This window comes from Ambystoma mexicanum, chromosome 12 (assembly GCF_040938575.1).
Source record: "Ambystoma mexicanum isolate Mex_15411 chromosome 12, UKY_AmexF1_1, whole genome shotgun sequence".
Taxonomy (NCBI): domain Eukaryota; kingdom Metazoa; phylum Chordata; class Amphibia; order Caudata; family Ambystomatidae; genus Ambystoma; species Ambystoma mexicanum.
The window spans coordinates 1,223,321,919-1,223,343,710 of NC_090936.1; the positions used below are offsets into that span (position 1 = coordinate 1,223,321,919).

Sequence of the window (21,792 nt, forward strand, 5' to 3'; positions counted from 1 at the left end):
GCCCCAGGGAGACCCGGCAGAGGCCATGTGTGAGCACGTGGGTGTTACACGCGCAAAGACTGGCGCCTCGCTGCTGAATAGGGCACTCTACAGAAGAGACCCCCCTCAGTGTTCAGGTGTGAGTCCATGCACACTCTATTAAAGGCACTGGGTCACGGGGCGTTTACTGGAGGTTGGACACTTTGCATCTTTAGACGCTCCAGAAGCCCCGTTTTCGGGCCAGCCTTCCATAGGCTCCGGCATCTCAGCAGAGACCGGCTTCATGGGATCATTCCCCGCCAATCACTGTGCAGGCAACACAAAGAAGGGACACTCCTACATCGCAGTATTTCATCAAAAGTAGCACAATACAGTTCCGCAATACAAAGTGCAGCCAACACATCTCATGAAAGGGTTAAGGATATATTATCATTCTATAATGATATATATATCGGTGAGGAAGGAAAGCCCAGGGGCAACGGCCCAGGGGCAACACTTAGAAACCACAACGCTGCTATTAAGCGCATTATAAATGAACAATTCAATAAAACATGTATATTATGTTACTAGACAGGAAATTCCAATGGATTGGGTAAAGTCTTGGGAATGCACACGGGAAGGCTGTTTGAATTAGGGACTTTTTGAGTTTTACCATCTTTACTTCCAGGAGGTATAGTTCCAACACCCGGGGTACAAGTGCCAGGGCAAGCTTCTTAACAATGCGTCCAGGCGTCCATTGGCCACCTTTACCACAGCCTAACCAGGGATATCAAGTTACCCCAGCAGGGGGCTTTGGCGATAAGAGCCATTCGCACTGAATGACCCTCGGCCTTCGCAGTAATCAGGGGGTGTTGATAAAGTTCAGCCAGGCTTTCCCTCGCCGGGGCTAAAGCAGGAACCGTAGTCCTGCAGTCAGCTGCACGGATCTGACTCTGCGCCGCTCTCATGGACGGAAAGTGCAGTCAGAGAGTTCCGCAGGAAAAGAGAACCATGGAGAGTCTTTCAAGTTCCGAGCTCCAGCGCCAGGCACTGGCCCCTGCTACCACAAACGCCCCGAGATCCATGAGTACAGGAGAGCGCATCACCCCTGGGGCACACCAACAGGATCCTGGAAGATGCTATTGAAACAGGTGAACAGATGCAACCCACCCTACAGCAGACTCCATCATTCCACTGCCCTGGAAAAGCACAAAGCCAATAGTGTCCAATAGTGCAAAGGGCCACTGCGAGGCCCGTCAGCTGCAGCATCCAACATCCTCCAACATCTGCACGGGCATCCCTCAGGGTTACTGGAAGAGAAGCGTCTTGTGAACTGTGTGCCTTGGTGCTGAGAGGAACAGAGCACTTTGCATAAAGGCTCAGAGGACGTGAGCGCGCTTGTCTGTGTTACTCTTTGCATCTTCCAGATTCGCACAAGTCTCTGATTTAAAAAGCTGTCAGGTCTGGATGCCGTCATGTTAAGGTCAAAAATGCACACTATACTACCGTACGCACGTTTGACATACTATGCCAAGGCATATGAATAGCACACTACTGATCGTGTAAAATAGTGCACACTATACTACCGTACACAAGTTTGACATGCTATGCAGGGCATATGAATAGCACACTACTGATCGTGTAAAATATACTATGCAGGGCATATGAATAGCACACTACTGATCGTGTAAAAGAGTGCACACTATACTACCGTACACAAGTTTGGCATACTATGCAGGGCATATGAATAGCACACTACTGATCGTGTAAAAGAGTGCACACTATACTACCGTACACAAGTTTGGCATACTATGCAGGGCATATGAATAGCACACTACTGATCGTGTAAAATAGTGCACACTACACTACCGTACACAAGTTTGGCATACTATGCAGGGCATATGAATAGCACACTACTGATCGTGTAAAATATACTATGCAGGGCATATGAATAGCACACTACTGATCATGTAAAAGAGTGCACACTATACTTCCGTACACAAGTTTGGCATACTATGCAGGGCATATGAATAGCACACTACTGATCGTGTAAAATAGTGCACACTATACTACCGTACACAAGTTTGGCATACTATGCAGGGCATATGAATAGCACACTACTGATTGTGTAAAATAGTGCACACTATACTACCGTACACACATTTGACACACTATGCCAGGGCATATGAATAGCACACTACTCATCGTGTAAAAGAGTGCACACCATACTACCGTACTCACGTTTGGCATACTATGCCAGGGCATATGAATAGCACACTTCTGATCGTGTAAAATAGTGCACACCATACTACCGTACACAAGTTTGGCATACTATGCCAGGGCATATGAATAGCACACTTCTGATCGTGTAAAATAGTGCACGCTATACTACCGTACACAAGTTTGGCATACTATGCAGGGCATATGAATAGAACACTACTGATCGTGTAAAATAGTGCACGCTATACTACCGTACACAAGTTTGGCATACTATGCAGGGCATATGAATAGCACACTACTGATCGTGTAAAAGAGTGCACGCTATACTACCGTACACACGTTTGACATACTATGCAGGGCATATGAATAGCACACTACTGATCGTGTAAAATAGTGCACGCTATACTACCGTGCACAAGTTTGGCATACTATCCCAGGGCATATGAATAGCACACTACTGATCGTGTAAAATAGTGCACGCTATACTACCGTACACAAGTTTGGCATACTATGCCAGGGCATATGAATAGCACAGTACTGATCGTGTAAAATAGTGCACGCTATACTACCTTACACAAGTTTGGCATTCTATCCCAGGGCATATGAATAGCACACTACTGATCGTGTCAAATAGTGCACACTATACTATCGTACACAAGTTTGGCATACTATCCCAGGGCATATGAATAGCACACTACTGATCGTGTAAAATAGTGCACACTATACTACCGTACACAAGTTTGGCATACTATGCCAGGGCATATGAATAGCACACTACTGATTGTGTAAAAGAGTGCACACTATACTACCGTACACACGTTTGACATACTATGCAGGGCATATGAATAGCACACTACTGATCGTGTAAAAGAGTGCACACTATACTACCGTACACACGTTTGACATACTATGCAGGGCATATGAATAGCACACTACTGATCGTGTAAAAGAGTGCACACTATACTACCGTACACATGTTTGACATACTATGCAGGGCATATGAATAGCACACTACTGATCGTGTAAAAGAGTGCACACTATACTACCGTACACACGTTTGACATACTATGCAGGGCATATGAATAGCACACTACTGATCGTGTAAAATAGTGCACACTATACTACCGTACACACGTTTGACATACTATGCAGGGCATATGAATAGCACACTACTGATTGTGTAAAATAGTGCACACTATACTACCATACACAAGTTTGGCATACTATGCCAGGGCATATGAATAGCACACTACTGATCGTGTAAAAGAGTGCACACTATACCACCGCACACAGGTTTGGCATACTATGCAGGACATATGAATAGCACACTATGATCGTGTAAAATAGTGCACACTATACTACCGTACACAAGTTTGGCATACTATGCAGGGCATATGAATAGCACACTACTGATTGTGTCAAATAGTGCACACTATACTACCGTACACACATTTGACATACTATGCCAGGGCATATGAATAGCACACTACTCATCGTGTAAAAGAGTGCACACCATACTACCGTACTCACGTTTGGCATACTATGCCAGGGCATATGAATAGCACACTACTGATCGTGTAACAGAGTGCACACTATACTACCGTACACAAGTTTGGCATACTATGCAGGGCACATGAATAGCACACTACTGATCGTGTAAAATAGTGCACACTATACTACCGTACACAAGTTTGGCATACTATGCCAGGGCATATGAATAGCACACTACTGATCGTGTAAAATAGTGCACACTATACTACCGTACACACATTTGACATACTATGCCAGGGCATATGAATAGCATACTACTCATCGTGTAAAAGAGTGCACACCATACTACCGTACTCACGTTTGGCATACTATGCCAGGGCATATGAATAGCACACTTCTGATCGTGTAAAATAGTGCACACTATACTACCGTACACAAGTTTGGCATACTATGCAGGGCATATGAATAGCACACTACTGATCTTGTCAAATAGTGCACACTATTCTACCGTACACAAGTTTGGCATACTATGCAGGGCATATGAATAGCACACTACTGATCGTGTAAAAGAGTGCACACTATACTACCGTACACAAGTTTGCCATTCTATCCCAGGGCATATGAATAGCACACTACTCATCGTGTAAAAGAGTGCACACCATACTACCGTACTCACGTTTGGCATACTATGCCAGGGCATATGAATAGCACACTACTGATCGTGTAACAGAGTGCACACTATACTACCGTACACAAGTTTGGCATACTATGCAGGGCACATGAATAGCACACTACTGATTGTGTAAAATAGTGCACACTATACTACCGTACACAAGTTTGGCATACTATGCCAGGGCATATGAATAGCACACTACTGATCGTGTAAAATAGTGCACACTATACTACCGTACACACATTTGACATACTATGCCAGGGCATATGAATAGCATACTACTCATCGTGTAAAAGAGTGCACACCATACTACCGTACTCACGTTTGGCATACTATGCCAGGGCATATGAATAGCACACTTCTGATCGTGTAAAATAGTGCACACTATACTACCGTACACAAGTTTGGCATACTATGCAGGGCATATGAATAGCACACTACTGATCTTGTCAAATAGTGCACACTATTCTACCGTACACAAGTTTGGCATACTATGCAGGGCATATGAATAGCACACTACTGATCGTGTAAAATAGTGCACACTATACTGCCGTACACAAGTTTGACATACTATGCCAGGGCATATGAATAGCACACTACTGATTGTGTAAACGAGTGCACACTATACTACCGTACACAAGTTTGGCATACTATGCAGGGCATATGAATAGCACACTACTGATCTTGTCAAATAGTGCACACTATTCTACCGTACACAAGTTTGGCATACTATGCAGGGCATATGAATAGCACACTACTGATTGTGTAAACGAGTGCACACTATACTACCGTACACAAGTTTGGCATACTATGCAGGGCATATGAATAGCACACTACTGATCTTGTCAAATAGTGCACACTATTCTACCGTACACAAGTTTGGCATACTATGCAGGGCATATGAATAGCACACTACTGATCGTGTAAAATAGTGCACACTATACTGCCGTACACAAGTTTGGCATACTATGCCAGGGCATATGAATAGCACACTACTGATTGTGTAAAATAGTGCACACTATACTACCGTACACAGGTTTGACATACTATGCCAGGGCATATGAATAGCACACTACTGATTGTGTAAAATAGTGCACACTATACTCCCGTACACAAGTTTGGCATACTATGCCAGGGCATATGAATAACACACTACTGATTGTGTAAAATAGTGCACACTATACTACCGTACACAGGTTTGGCATACTATGCAGGGCATATGAATAGCACACTACTGATTGTGTAAAATAGTGCACACTATACTCCCGTACACAAGTTTGGCATACTATGCCAGGGCATATGAATAACACACTACTGATTGTGTAAAATAGTGCACACTATACTACCGTACACAGGTTTGGCATACTATGCAGGGCATATGAATAGCACACTACTGATCTTGTCAAATAGTGCACACTATTCTACCGTACACAAGTTTGGCATACTATGCAGGGCATATGAATAGCACACTACTGATCGTGTAAAATAGTGCACACTATACTGCCGTACACAAGTTTGGCATACTATGCCAGGGCATATGAATAGCACACTACTGATTGTGTAAAATAGTGCACACTATACTACCGTACACAGGTTTGACATACTATGCCAGGGCATATGAATAGCACACTACTGATTGTGTAAAATAGTGCACACTATACTCCCGTACACAAGTTTGGCATACTATGCCAGGGCATATGAATAACACACTACTGATTGTGTAAAATAGTGCACACTATACTACCGTACACAGGTTTGGCATACTATGCAGGGCATATGAATAGCACACTACTGATTGTGTAAAATAGTGCACACTATACTCCCGTACACAAGTTTGGCATACTATGCCAGGGCATATGAATAACACACTACTGATTGTGTAAAATAGTGCACACTATACTACCGTACACAGGTTTGGCATACTATGCAGGGCATATGAATAGCACACTACTGATTGTGTAAAATAGTGCACACTATACTCCCGTACACAAGTTTGGCATACTATGCCAGGGCATATGAATAACACACTACTGATTGTGTAAAATAGTGCACACTATACTACCGTACACAAGTTTGGCATACTATGCCAGGGCATATGAATAGCACACTACTGATTGTGTAAAATAGTGCACACTATACTCCCGTACACAGGTTTGGCATACTATGCCAGGGCATATGAATAGCACACTACTGATTGTGTAAAATAGTGCACACTATACTCCCGTACACAGGTTTGGCATACTATGCCAGGGCATATGAATAGCACACTACTGATTGTGTAAAATAGTGCACACTATACTACCGTACACAAGTTTGGCATACTATGCAGGGCATATGAATAGCACACTACTGATTGTGTAAAATAGTGCACACTATACTCCCGTACACAAGTTTGGCATACTATGCCAGGGCATATGAATAACACACTACTGATTGTGTAAAATAGTGCACACTATACTACCGTACACAGGTTTGGCATACTATGCAGGGCATATGAATAGCACACTACTGATTGTGTAAAATAGTGCACACTATACTCCCGTACACAAGTTTGGCATACTATGCCAGGGCATATGAATAACACACTACTGATTGTGTAAAATAGTGCACACTATACTACCGTACACAGGTTTGGCATACTATGCAGGGCATATGAATAGCACACTACTGATTGTGTAAAATAGTGCACACTATACTCCCGTACACAAGTTTGGCATACTATGCCAGGGCATATGAATAACACACTACTGATTGTGTAAAATAGTGCACACTATACTACCGTACACAAGTTTGGCATACTATGCCAGGGCATATGAATAGCACACTACTGATTGTGTAAAATAGTGCACACTATACTCCCGTACACAGGTTTGGCATACTATGCCAGGGCATATGAATAGCACACTACTGATTGTGTAAAATAGTGCACACTATACTCCCGTACACAGGTTTGGCATACTATGCCAGGGCATATGAATAGCACACTACTGATTGTGTAAAATAGTGCACACTATACTCCCGTACACAGGTTTGGCATACTATGCCAGGGCATATGAATAGCACACTACTGATTGTGTAAAATAGTTCACAATATACTCCCGTACACAGGTTTGGCATACTATGCCAGGGCATATGAATAGCACACTACTGATTGTGTAAAATAGTGCACACTATACTACCGTACACAAGTTTGGCATACTATGCAGGGCATATGAATAGCACACTACTGATTGTGTAAAATAGTGCACACTATACTCCCGTACACAAGTTTGGCATACTATGCCAGGGCATATGAATAACACACTACTGATTGTGTAAAATAGTGCACACTATACTCCCGTACACAGGTTTGGCATACTATGCAGGGCATATGAATAGCACACTACTGATTGTGTAAAATAGTGCACACTATACTCCCGTACACAAGTTTGGCATACTATGCCAGGGCATATGAATAACACACTACTGATTGTGTAAAATAGTGCACACTATACTACCGTACACAGGTTTGGCATACTATGCAGGGCATATGAATAGCACACTACTGATTGTGTAAAATAGTGCACACTATACTCCCGTACACAAGTTTGGCATACTATGCCAGGGCATATGAATAACACACTACTGATTGTGTAAAATAGTGCACACTATACTACCGTACACAAGTTTGGCATACTATGCCAGGGCATATGAATAGCACACTACTGATTGTGTAAAATAGTGCACACTATACTCCCGTACACAGGTTTGGCATACTATGCCAGGGCATATGAATAGCACACTACTGATTGTGTAAAATAGTGCACACTATACTCCCGTACACAGGTTTGGCATACTATGCCAGGGCATATGAATAGCACACTACTGATTGTGTAAAATAGTGCACACTATACTCCCGTACACAGGTTTGGCATACTATGCCTGGCATATGAATAGCACACTACTGATTGTGTAAAATAGTGCACACTATACTCCCGTACACAGGTTTGGCATACTATGCCAGGGCATATGAATAGCACACTACTGATTGTGTAAAATAGTGCACACTATACTCCCGTACACAGGTTTGGCATACTATGCCAGGGCATATGAATAGCACACTACTGATTGTGTAAAATAGTGCACACTATACTCCCGTACACAGGTTTGGCATACTATGCCAGGGCATATGAATAGCACACTACTGATTGTGTAAAATAGTGCACACTATACTCCCGTACACAGGTTTGGCATACTATGCCAGGGCATATGAATAGCACACTACTGATTGTGTAAAATAGTGCACACTATACTCCCGTACACAGGTTTGGCATACTATGCCAGGGCATATGAATAGCACACTACTGATTGTGTAAAATAGTGCACACTATACTACCGTACACAGGTTTGGCATACTATGCCAGGGCATATGAATAGCACACTACTGATTGTGTAAAATAGTGCACACTATACTCCCGTACACAGGTTTGGCATACTATGCCAGGGCATATGAATAGCACACTACTGATTGTGTAAAATAGTGCACACTATACTACCGTACACAGGTTTGGCATACTATGCCAGGGCATATGAATAGCACACTACTGATTGTGTAAAATAGTGCACACTATACTCCCGTACACAGGTTTGGCATACTATGCCAGGGCATATGAATAGCACACTACTGATTGTGTAAAATAGTGCACACTATACTACCGTACACATGTTTGGCATACTATGCCAGGGCATATGAATAGCACACTACTGATTGTGTAAAATAGTGCACACTATACTCCCGTACACAGGTTTGGCATACTATGCCAGGGCATATGAATAGCACACTACTGATTGTGTAAAATAGTGCACACTATACTCCCGTACACAGGTTTGGCATACTATGCCAGGGCATATGAATAGCACACTACTGATTGTGTAAAATAGTGCACACTATACTCCCGTACACAGGTTTGGCATACTATGCCAGGGCATATGAATAGCACACTACTGATTGTGTAAAATAGTGCACACTATACTCCCGTACACAGGTTTGGCATACTATGCCAGGGCATATGAATAGCACACTACTGATTGTGTAAAATAGTGCACACTATACTACCGTACACAGGTTTGGCATACTATGCCAGGGCATATGAATAGCACACTACTGATTGTGTAAAATAGTGCACACTATACTCCCGTACACAGGTTTGGCATACTATGCCAGGGCATATGAATAGCACACTACTGATTGTGTAAAATAGTGCACACTATACTACCGTACACATGTTTGGCATACTATGCCAGGGCATATGAATAGCACACTACTGATTGTGTAAAATAGTGCACACTATACTCCCGTACACAGGTTTGGCATACTATGCCAGGGCATATGAATAGCACACTACTGATTGTGTAAAATAGTGCACACTATACTACCGTACACACGTTTGGCATACTATGCCAGGGCATATGAATAGCACACTACTGATTGTGTAAAATAGTGCACACTATACTACCGTACACAGGTTTGGCATACTATGCCAGGGCATATGAATAGCACACTACTGATTGTGTAAAATAGTGCACACTATACTATAGTGCACACTATACTACCGTACACAGGTTTGGCATACTATGCCAGGGCATATGAATAGCACACTACTGATTGTGTAAAATAGTGCACACTATACTACCGTACACAGGTTTGGCATACTATGCCAGGGCATATGAATAGCACGCTACTGATTGTGTAAAATAGTGCACACTATACTACCGTACACAGGTTTGGCATACTATGCCAGGGCATATGAATAGCACGCTACTGATTGTGTAAAATAGTGCACACTATACTACCGTACACAGGTTTGGCATACTATGCCAGGGCATATGAATAGCACACTACTGATTGTGTAAAATAGTGCACACTATACTACCGTACACAGGTTTGGCATACTATGCCAGGGCATATGAATAGCACGCTACTGATTGTGTAAAATAGTGCACACTATACTACCGTACACAGGTTTGGCATACTATGCCAGGGCATATGAATAGCACACTACTGATTGTGTAAAATAGTGCACACTATACTACCGTACACAGGTTTGGCATACTATGCCAGGGCATATGAATAGCACGCTACTGATTGTGTAAAATAGTGCACACTATACTCCCGTACACAGGTTTGGCATACTATGCCAGGGCATATGAATAGCACACTACTGATTGTGTAAAATAGTGCACACTATACTACCGTACACAGGTTTGGCATACTATGCCAGGGCATATGAATAGCACACTACTGATTGTGTAAAATAGTGCACACTATACTACCGTACACAGGTTTGGCATACTATGCCAGGGCATATGAATAGCACGCTACTGATTGTGTAAAATAGTGCACACTATACTACCGTACACAGGTTTGGCATACTATGCCAGGGCATATGAATAGCACACTACTGATTGTGTAAAATAGTGCACACTATACTACCGTACACAGGTTTGGCATACTATGCCAGGGCATATGAATAGCACGCTACTGATTGTGTAAAATAGTGCACACTATACTACCGTACACCGATTTGGCATACTATGCCAGGGCATATGAATAGCACACTACTGATTGTGTAAAATAGTGCACACTATACTACCGTACACAGGTTTGGCATACTATGCCAGGGCATATGAATAGCACTCTACTGATTGTGTAAAATAGTGCACACTATACTCCCGTACACAGGTTTGGCATACTATGCCAGGGCATATGAATAGCACACTACTGATTGTGTAAAATAGTGCACACTATACTACCGTACACAGGTTTGGCATACTATGCCAGGGCATATGAATAGCACACTACTGATTGTGTAAAATAGTGCACACTATACTACCGTACACAGGTTTGGCATACTATGCCAGGGCATATGAATAGCACACTACTGATTGTGTAAAATAGTGCACACTATACTACCGTACACAGGTTTGGCATACTATGCCAGGGCATATGAATAGCACGCTACTGATTGTGTAAAATAGTGCACACTATACTACCGTACACAGGTTTGGCATACTATGCCAGGGCATATGAATAGCACACTACTGATTGTGTAAAATAGTGCACACTATACTACCGTACACAGGTTTGGCATACTATGCCAGGGCATATGAATAGCACGCTACTGATTGTGTAAAATAGTGCACACTATACTCCCGTACACAGGTTTGGCATACTATGCCAGGGCATATGAATAGCACACTACTGATTGTGTAAAATAGTGCACACTATACTACCGTACACAGGTTTGGCATACTATGCCAGGGCATATGAATAGCACACTACTGATCGTGTAAAATAGTGCACACTATACTACCGTACACAGGTTTGGCATACTATGCCAGGGCATATGAATAGCACACTACTGATCGTGTAAAATAGTGCACACTATACTCCCGTACACAGGTTTGGCATACTATGCCAGGGCATATGAATAGCACACTACTGATCGTGTAAAATAGTGCACACTATACTACCGTACACAGGTTTGGCATACTATGTATTGCCCGATGCTGATATTGCACGCAGAACATGACTGTATTGGTTTTGCATTGCCACTCGAAAATTAGCACGTCCGTTTCATATCACTCACAGAAAATGACTATGCTTTTTTAACATTGGTCCCAGAAATTGACCTGGCCAGTTTCAAATTGCCCATATGAAGTTGGCATGCCAGTTTCAACAGTACCATGACAATGTTGCCCCAATAAAGCACATTATGGTGACAGTTTTATCATTACCTGAGACAATTACCAAACTAGTTTTACATTGCCTTCAGAAAATTGCCATGCAATTTTCACATTGAGTCTTAAAAATTGTCATGTGTCACAGATGTCTCAAAGAACTCACCATTTCTCCCTGGCAGCTCAAAGGTTTTTATTGATTTTTTTGGCAGGACGTCTGGCGTTTTCTACCCTTATCCAGGCGTCTCTTGTCACCGGGTTAGTATATAGATAATATTGACCCATACTGTTTATTTACTAGATTGCTAGTAGCGGGAGCCTAACAGCAATCCAGTCCATCTCCTGCAGGTCTCCTCCTCTTATGACTTCGCATGAACAACCCACAGCTTCCTGTTTCATGTTGCCTGCCCTCCTTCACCCATTGGAATACTGGCCCTGACCAATCTGGGAGGTGTTACAAACACCGAAGTTACAAATAGATGACCCTTTTTACGTCTCTGGCCGCCATGTTGTGGCAATGGGGCCCTGCGGTTTAGAGGGTCCCAGTTCATGTTAGGGGGCCGTAGACCAGCAATCTCCAAGGTAATTGGAAGTATGCTGTGTGGGAGCTTCTCCGGGTAAAGTCCTTGATGTTGTAAGATTGGCTCTGCTGCTTAGCTATAGTATGCACTGTGGATCAGTGCACAATTATTTTCTAAAATATTAGAAAAAATGGTATGTAGCCAATTCCATGCCTTTGTAGACAGAAAAGGAGTTCTGGATGTATTACTATCCGGATTTAGACCCACGCATGGGACGGAGACAGCCCTGCTTGCGGTCCAGAATGATCTATTGGAGGCCGCGAATAGAGGTCATTTGACATTATTACTGATGTTGGAACTATCCGCGGCCTTCGACACGGTGGACCATCAGATCATACTGCAGCGAATAGAGAAGGTTGGGAGGGCATCAAAGTCGGTGGTGGACAGGATTGGCTCCTTTCTGAAAGACAGGAGCCAACAGGTCACCTTGGGAGGCTTCCTTTCCAAGATACTCTTTTTGAAGTGTGGAGTCCCCCAGGGCTTAGCTCTTTCGCCTTTGTTATTCAACCTCTACATCCACCCGGTGCTCGACATACTGAGGAAACATGGGGTAGGGTTTCTTTCATATGCGGATGATACCCAGGTCTATGTCGAGGTCGTTAACATGGAAGAGACACTGGAATGGATAAACCAATGTATGGAGGAAATCAAACAATGAATGGAAGGGAATAAAGATTTTCCATAATAACTTACTAGAAAGTCTTAATTCTATGAAAGACTCAGAGGCAAGCATTATGCTTCTCTTTCTTTTATTCGACAATAAAGAAAAAGCTCAGCAGCAAGATATTTGTGCACCAAATGTGAATGTGCCATGAGTAATGTGCAGAAAACAGGTGCACCAAATATATATAGCAATACAACAATAATATAACAGTAACATCATAACATAAAAGGTAAGAGTCTCTGAAGGAACTACATTTCCCAGGGAGCTTAGCTCCAGTTCATTTAGAGGCCATCAACACGTGACCTAGTCCACCAATAGTAGTTCAGATCCCCTGCATAAACAGTCCTAAACATGATGACACTTCCTCTTTCTAGGCTGCGATCTTGGCTGTCCATAGTAGAAGATAACTGTAGCCAACTTGAAGAAGAACTTGTGTCGGGCCGTGATCAGGCGGAATTGACTGTAGGCGCTGTCAAAGAAAAGGAAAAATGTGTCTCTTGTATATGACAACCCTAGATCCCTTATCAGGGTGGGAGAAAATCATAGAGTTATTCCGATACATATTTAATCAACATCAAGTAACATGCTGTTATTTTCTCGCCGGGTGGGATAATGCTCGCCCCGAGTCTTTAATAGAATTAAGACTTTCTAGTAAGTTATTATGGAAAATCTTTATTCTATGTCAAGACCGGAGGCTCCCATTATGCTTGTTTAAAGCTTACTTACCACAATGGATGCCGGCTGATCTACCAGTTTTAGGTAGAATTGTTTGAATACGGATTCACTTGCCCAGTCTGCCATCCTCATGATATCTTCTAGGCGAACTCCTGCCTGAAAGGCTTTGGAGGCCATGGCTCCTCCAACGGAGTGGGCTCCAAAGTGCTCGGTGTCTATCCCTGCTTGAGCTAGCGTTCACCGGACCCAGCATGCTAAGGTCGGCGCTGATACCGCTTTGTGCGGTTTACGCAGAGCGATCAGTAGCTGCCCGTTAAGGGAGGTTCTGAGTGAAGCCGTCTTTTCTTCGTAGACTTTTAAGCATTTAACCAAGCAGAGCTTAGGTTGATCTCTAAAGGCGGGATAAGAAATCACCCTGGAATTGCACTCTGTCCTTCTATGAATATGGAATACAATGCCATCAGGAGAAAAGGCTCTGCCTGCTAGATCTAGAGCTCTGATGTCCGAGACTCTCCTGCAGAATACCAAGCAGATTAGAGTAGTGAGTTTGCCAGATAGGGCCGTACGTGATAGTTCTTCGTTACGAGGCCATGACAGAAAAAGGTTCAGTACTTTATTAACGTCCCAAAGTTTGTCATAGCGAGCTGAAGGTGGGACGGTAAGCCTTACACCCTTGAGCAACCTACAGACGAGGTGGTGTTCTCCTGCTGGTACTCCTTGGATAAGGTCATGACCTGCGGAAATTGCTGAACGGTAGGCGTTCACAGACCTGTAGGCGAGCCCTTTTTCCGCTAGGGATGCTAGAAAATTCAAAATCTCTTCTACAGGTGCTGAAATTGGATGTAATCCTTTCTCATGACACCAGGAGCTCCAGATGCTCCAAGAGTTGGAATATCTCTTCCGGGTACTAGGAGCCCAGCTCTCTTCGATAAGGTTGATCGCTTTGTGAGACAGGCCTGGGACTCTCCATCTTGACTTGAAATCCTCCAGGCCGCTAAGGTCAGAGATCCGCTGAGGAGGAGAGGATGACGCTGACCTGATGGATCTAATAGGAGATCCGGAAACTGGGGTAGTAGGATTGGAGAATCCAAAGAAAGTTCCAGAAGAACTGGATACCAGGTCTGAGATGTCCAGACCGGCGCTATAAGGATCAGATTCGCATGCTGCTGACGGGCCTTCGCCAGGGTCCTCGCTATCATAGTGAAAGGAGGAAAGGCATACAGTATTCCCTGGGACCGGCCTCCAGCTGGAGAACGTTGGTAGTTGGGAGTTGAGTCTGGAAGCGAAGAGGTCTATGGACATTGGAATCCAGATCTCCTGAAGGCGGAGGAAAACCTCTCTGTTGATTCTCCAATCGCTGTAATCTGTCGAGTGGCGGGAGTACCAGTCCGCTACTACATTTGAGAGGCCGGGAATATACTCCGCTGTAACTGGCCGGGAATATACTCCGCTGTAACTGAAATCTGATGATCCAGACAGAAATGCCAGAAGTCCTTGGCTAATTCTGCTAGGGGTCTCGACTTGGTGCCGCCCAGATGGTTGATGTATCTTACCGCTGAGATGTTGGCCATCTTTAGTAAAATACAGCAACTTGCTTTGTCTTTGGCAAAAGAGCACACTGCAAAGAAACCTGCAAGAAGCTCTAGACAATTGATATGAAGGTCCAGCTCTTGAGGGGACCAAGTCCCTCCCGTGGCTACGGAACCGCATCTCGAACCCCAACTGGAGCAACTGGCATCCGACTCGATAATAATATCTGGAGCGGAGCCGAAGATGGCTCTGCCGTTCCAGGCTTCCATGTGAGTGAGCCACCAGTTGAGCTCTGTCCTCGCTTGAAGAGACAGTGTCAGGAGTTGAGAATAAGAAAGGCTTCGCCTTAAGTGTTGGCCTTTTAGTCTTTGTAGTTCTCGATAGTGAAGAGGGCCGGGAAATATTGCTGTGTTCTCTTCCTCCCAGGAGAGGAGGTCCCTCTGAAATGCTCCTCCATAGTGTCTAGGCGATTTTGTATGGGAATGAGCATATCCGTTACAGCTTTCTTAACACTGGTCTCCACTGAGGATCCCAGAACCTTCTGTAAACTATTAGCAATTGCCACTTCATCTATGAAACAGTGATCTCCCTCAGCCTTAGACCAAGCCTGATCTGATTGAGGCGAGTGCTGTTCTGCCATTATAAAATAAATGCACCTTACTCACTTTTTTTATTTATTTATTTTTTTTAAATTTCTTTTCTTTTCTGGGCTTCTGAACGCCTTCTCTCACTGCCCAGTAATCTTATTTCAGTTCAGCTTTGTAATTGTTCTTAATATGCTGAATAGGAGATTTCATTGATCTATCCGCGGTGAAAAAACCTGCGAGAAGAAACACTTGTTCTTGTCTGAGGAAGGATTCCGGCGCTCGAGCTGCAAGAAGCCGTTATACTATAACGGGCATGCGCGCTCGAGCGCCGGAATGCAGAGGAAAGGACCAGGAGAGCAGGAGCTCCCCATGCGGCCTGCAGGCGGTGCAGCGTGTTCCGGCTAGGTCGCGCCGGACTGCCAGTGCTTTAGGAGCGCAACGAAGTTACGGGAAAGCCGGCGCGAGTCCGCCGAGGGATCCGCTGGACGAGCGGATTAAATAACAGCTGATCAGTTGTGACCGCGTGAAGCGGAGCTTCACATTAAGCGGTCTCTGAGGCCAGAGGACTGGCGTCGGAGCTCAACATAAAAGTACAAATTATTATTATTTCTTTTTATTTTTTTAAATAAATATTGAAAGTAAAATTCGTATAAGCCTATAACCATGCAGTAAACATATATTATGAAATTTTGCAACGTTATCTTTAAATTATAAAATCATGACATAAGCAGTGCTAAACAGAAGTACTTATCTCTTGCTGTGAGCAGCAAAGAAAGAGGAAGTGTCATCATGTTCAGGATTTTTTATGCAGGGGATCTGAACTACTATTGGTGGACTAGGTCACGTGTTGATGGCCTCTAAATGAACTAAGCTCCCTGGGAAATGTAGTTCCTTCAGAGACTCTTACCTTTTATGTTATGATGTTACTGTTATATTATTGTTATATTGCTATGCTTATTATATATATTTGGTGCACCTGTTTCCTGCACATTACTCATGGCACATTCACATTTGGTGCACAAATATCTTGCTGCTGAGCTTTTTCTTTATTGTCGAATAAAAGAAAGAGAAGCATAATGGGAGCCTCCGGTCTTGACATAGAATCAGCTGCAACTGAATGCAACGAAAACTGAGTTGATCTTATTTGGGTCAGAGGTTAAGGTGACGAGAGAAAGACAAAAGTCGACACCTCGTATCCTGGATGAGAAATTACAATACTCAAGGAAAGGGAAAAATCTCGGGTGCCTTTGGCAGGAAAACCTGGGCATTGAGGCCCAGGTGGGGGCCAAAGTGAAGGCAGTACATTATTCTCTACGAATGTTGAGAGATGTGCTGCCATACATCCCTGAGGAAGACCAGGCAGTAGTGATAGGGGCAATGAGCAACTCCCATTTGGACTACTGCAATAGCCTGCTGGCAGGTATTTCCACAGGCCAGATTAATAGATCACAGAAGACCTAGAATGCAGCGGTCCAGCTGGTCGGTCATTTAAGGAAATAAAATGGACCATGTGTCTGCCTTACGCAGATCTTTACACTGGCTTAAAGTGGAGGACCGCATTAGGTTCAAAGTCGCCAGCCTGATGTACAGATGTGTGTATAACTTGGCTCCCGAGTATTTCACCGCCAAAGTATGTCACTATCACCCCAAAAGAGATCTTCGGTCCGGAGGGGAAATGCAGATGTGTGTACCCCGGACACGGCGAGTCTCGAAGGGTTACAGGAGGTTTGCGGTATTCGGCCCCAAACTGTGGAATCAGCTTCCGAGGGAGATTCGATTATGTCAGACCATGGAGTCATTTAGAGCTAAGCTAAAAACGTTCTTATTCAGATAATCTAGGTGCGCTACAGATCGTCCACCACCTTCTCACATTCCTTTTTGATGGTATATAGTTAAAATCTGCACCCGAATACAGGTAAGTCTGTCCGGTGCGCTCTAGAAATTTTCAAAGTCAAACAGTGAATTAGGCAGCCGCGTAGGCTCTCCTTTTCTTTGTCTGCTGGGTCTCTTTTACTGCTGGTTCGGAGTCTCAAATAATGGCAGGCCAATAGCATGGAGCGCTGAAGGGTTGTGTTCTCTTGGGTGGTCTCTCCATATTGCTGCAGCATTTGTTTGGGTTCTCAAAAAGGAAGAGAAAACTTGGCCAGAATATTTCTCAGGAGACATGGGGTAATGTAAGTTGGCACTGCACATATATCAACAGACACCTGCTGAGGGGACAGTAATTGAGGCACTTCAACTGCCACCGTCTCCCTTGGGGATAGGACTGGCTCTGGCTTCCACCCTGGTGGGCCTCCCACCCCAGGTTGAGTGGGGTTCCGACCCCTCGTGACAGGGTTGGGTTGCTGGCCTTGTCACACAGGTAATTACATTTTCATACCATGTCATCGACACCAGAACCTTAAGATGCCAGTTTTCTATTTCCCCCGAAAATGATTATACAATTGTTTTGAGATGCTGCCGAAAATGTTCATGCCAGCTTCATCAAGCTTCCAGTATATGTTCATGTCAGGTTCTTCGCCTCATAAAATTGTCTCATGCCAATTTCACCTGGCCCCTGGAAAACCTCTATGCCATTTGCAACTGTAAACATGACAGTAATTAAATGTAAAAGGCAAATAAGAAAGCGCAGTGTGGCCCTGGCAGGAAGCATTGTGCCATCAGAGCGCGCCTGCAATACGTCATTTCCGCTACGCCCTGCTGCCCTTTCCCTATTCCAGGCAAGGCCTGGCATGGCAGTGGAGTGGGTATATTATGAAGTGGAGAAAAGATAGCAAGAGAATTATTCCAGGCGCTGTATATTGCAAATGTCTGTTTGTATACCGCTATGTTCTCTCCAGTATTCTGCCATTTGTAATAATATTTTACGCTGGTTTTTGTCTCTTCTTGTGCTTGTTATCCTGAAGATCATTGAACAGTTAAAAAGGAAACCTACTTTAAAAAATCAAAATGCTAATTGAAATCAAGAAACAAGTGTTGCATGCGAAAATGATGTGTTCTTGATGTCTCCTACTTGATGATCCAACTTAGAACGTGAAAACAATATTTTTCGTACTTCATTTTTTAAATATTTGACACGAGTAAAGATCAAACCCGCAAGCGAAATGCACCTTGACTCAAATCTTTGTTTGTATGTTTCTGATGTAACACCCAGACCAGCGCAAAGTGTTTGTTTCTTCAGAATCATAAAAGCCCTCTCGGAAAAACAAATATGTATTTGCCCTGTCTGGATTCTCTGCATTTCTGTTGCAATTGAAGAAAGATGCAACACAAATGTGTGCACATTTTTGCTATGAAATGTGCAAACGGTTGTGACATCCAATTGCAGAACAGACCAACACAAGCCATTGCGTTTGCTATCCGCAAGCACGTGGATGCATTCGGACGTGCCTGTGCCAGATGAGAAACGCAAGTTTGTGTTGTCATCGCATTGTTTCTTGTGTATGCCTTGTGTGCCTGTAGAGTCTGGAAAGGGCGATGGTCCAGCCTACCTGTATTAAACAAAGATTTGGTCTTTTTCCATTAACAACAGCGGTGAAGGCCAAGAGGACGCAGGCGAGCTTGACTTTAGTGCTCTGCTTAAACGTAGGTGAGGAACAGACCGTGAAACCAGATGGTGACTTGTGGATTGGTAAAGCAAATCGCCCAGAAATAACCCAGGCTTCTAACTAATGATATCCGCGGGCATCCATCCCTTACCATTCCCACTTACGCTGCCTGTTTGTCTGTTCTTCTGACCGACACCTGTCCCATCATGTGTGTGGTTGCCTCTGAAGACCTTGTCCCCAGGGAAACTCTGAGAAACATGCCTGTGCTTCCCCTGTCACCCAGATTCCCGCGTGCCCTTGCCATTCCTCCGAGCGCCACAGCTAAGGCTGGACTCGTTGACCCATCTGATGCATGTTCTTAGTGGCTAGTGAATCCAGCTTGGATTTTACTCTTTGATGGTTTGACTCGCCCAGCTAGAACAATACCATAAGTTCCTTCAGGGTCAGTGCGGTGTGGCGTGGCGATGACAGTAATATGTCTTGGCACTGGGCATTGTTTCATTAGATGTTTTGTGGCGCGTTTTCCTTTTCACGTCGCATGAATCCATTGGGAAATTGAGACCAGCCGACACAATGCATCTTTGAAGTTTCCCTTCTTGAGACAGTGATGCCCCCTGCGGAGGATAGTGAAATACGTCTGTGGGGGACACCGTATGTCTCAGTGGTAGACGGGCACACGTCACTGCTCGGGGCAGAACATGCCATCGGCCGTGGTAATTCCTAATAACCGTTGCCGCCACTTGGTCCTGCGGGGTTACCACGGGATTACATGTGGTGGTATCTCCCCATTTTTGGAGTCCATTGGGATTTTTGGCAGGTTTACTACTGCCACAATTACTGCACGGTAAATATGCCAGAAACTGTAATTTGGCCGTGTGGTAAAAGTGCCAGTAGCGGAAGTATTGCCACTTCGGTGCTGCACTGCCACATTTCTAATGAGGCCCAATGTGTCTTATTGGGGACAAGGGGCCTCTACTGGATTTAGCAAACTTAAAAAAAACATAGACAGGGTAGGGCCTGAGCGGGCAAGGCCCACCCAAAATCTGTGAATGCCGACTCAGCAGCACCGTGTGGGCATGTACAGATGTTCATGTCTCTGTGGTGGGCCCAACTACATGAGCTTCAGCCCCCCTCTGCTGTGGCCGACCACACATCTCCATGTGAGACTCGGGCATTACCCGGGCATTTGCATATGGAGAAATGTTCTGAATCTCCTTTGAGTCCTAGCTCCACAGGGGAGTTTGGAAGGTTCGGCTGATTTTGAGCAAGAAACCTTCTTATGAAGAATACCCTTGAAGGCTGCAGGAAGGGTGAGAGAAGGGTGAGGGGGGGCTGCATTGGATAGGGGGTATCCAGAGGGTCCAGCTCATTGCACTCTGCAGTAATATATCTCAGTAGGCTAACGCACCTACAGATAACATATTTCAATCTGGGTATTTTAGGCTATAGTTGAAGAGGCCAAATATGAGAATTCATTGCAGAAATGAAGAATCATTCACATGTCATGGGTTTTTTTCTTTCTCATTCTGCTTTTGGTATCACATACCATCAAGGTTTATATTAATACAATGGGAGACCTCTACCTCAAGGCCCATAGTCCTGGGGCAGAGTCAGTCATACGTTAAGTTCACGGAATGTAGTGATTTATCCCTTTGAGGTTGCTTCCACGAGCCCCTATGATTTTAGCAATGTTATAAAAAGGACGCCCGTTGAAAAGCCAGTAGGGCTGGGGGGACTCGGTCACATGTGAAACAGCCATGCATCCCTCTGACATTGTATATTACATGGGTAGTATTACAGTGCCATGCTTTCATTGCAGCCCTGTATATGAGAAATAGAGCACAACATTTTGAATGTTAAGTGTTTACTTCAAGGATTTTTTTTGTCAGCTGAAAGTTAGCAAAAGCCCACAAAATCCATCTAGCACCTGCCAGGAAAGGTACACAGCTTCAGTGGCAGGAAAGGTACACAGCTTCAGTGGCAGGAAAGGTACACAGCTTCGGTGGCAGGAAAGGTACACACCTTCACTGGCAGGAAAGGTACACAGTTTCACTGGCAGGACAGGTACACAGCTTCACTGGCAGGAAAGGTACACAGCTTCAGTGGCAGGACAGGTACACAGCTTCACTGGCAGGAAAGGTACACA

The 21,792-nt window shown here is 44.1% G+C and overlaps 1 protein-coding gene across 13 annotated transcripts in view; it reads left to right on the plus strand.

Annotated features, from left to right (window-relative positions):
* MYBPC1 (myosin binding protein C1) overlaps window positions 1-21,792 on the plus strand; it is a 1,087,780-nt gene that overhangs the window by 268,294 nt on the left and 797,694 nt on the right. For all 13 annotated transcript variants that reach the window (XM_069629883.1, XM_069629891.1, XM_069629879.1 and 10 more), the window contains one exon: window positions 19,631-19,687. In XM_069629883.1, coding sequence (XP_069485984.1) covers window positions 19,631-19,687 — 57 coding nt within the window. The remainder of the gene's footprint in view (window positions 1-19,630; window positions 19,688-21,792) is intronic.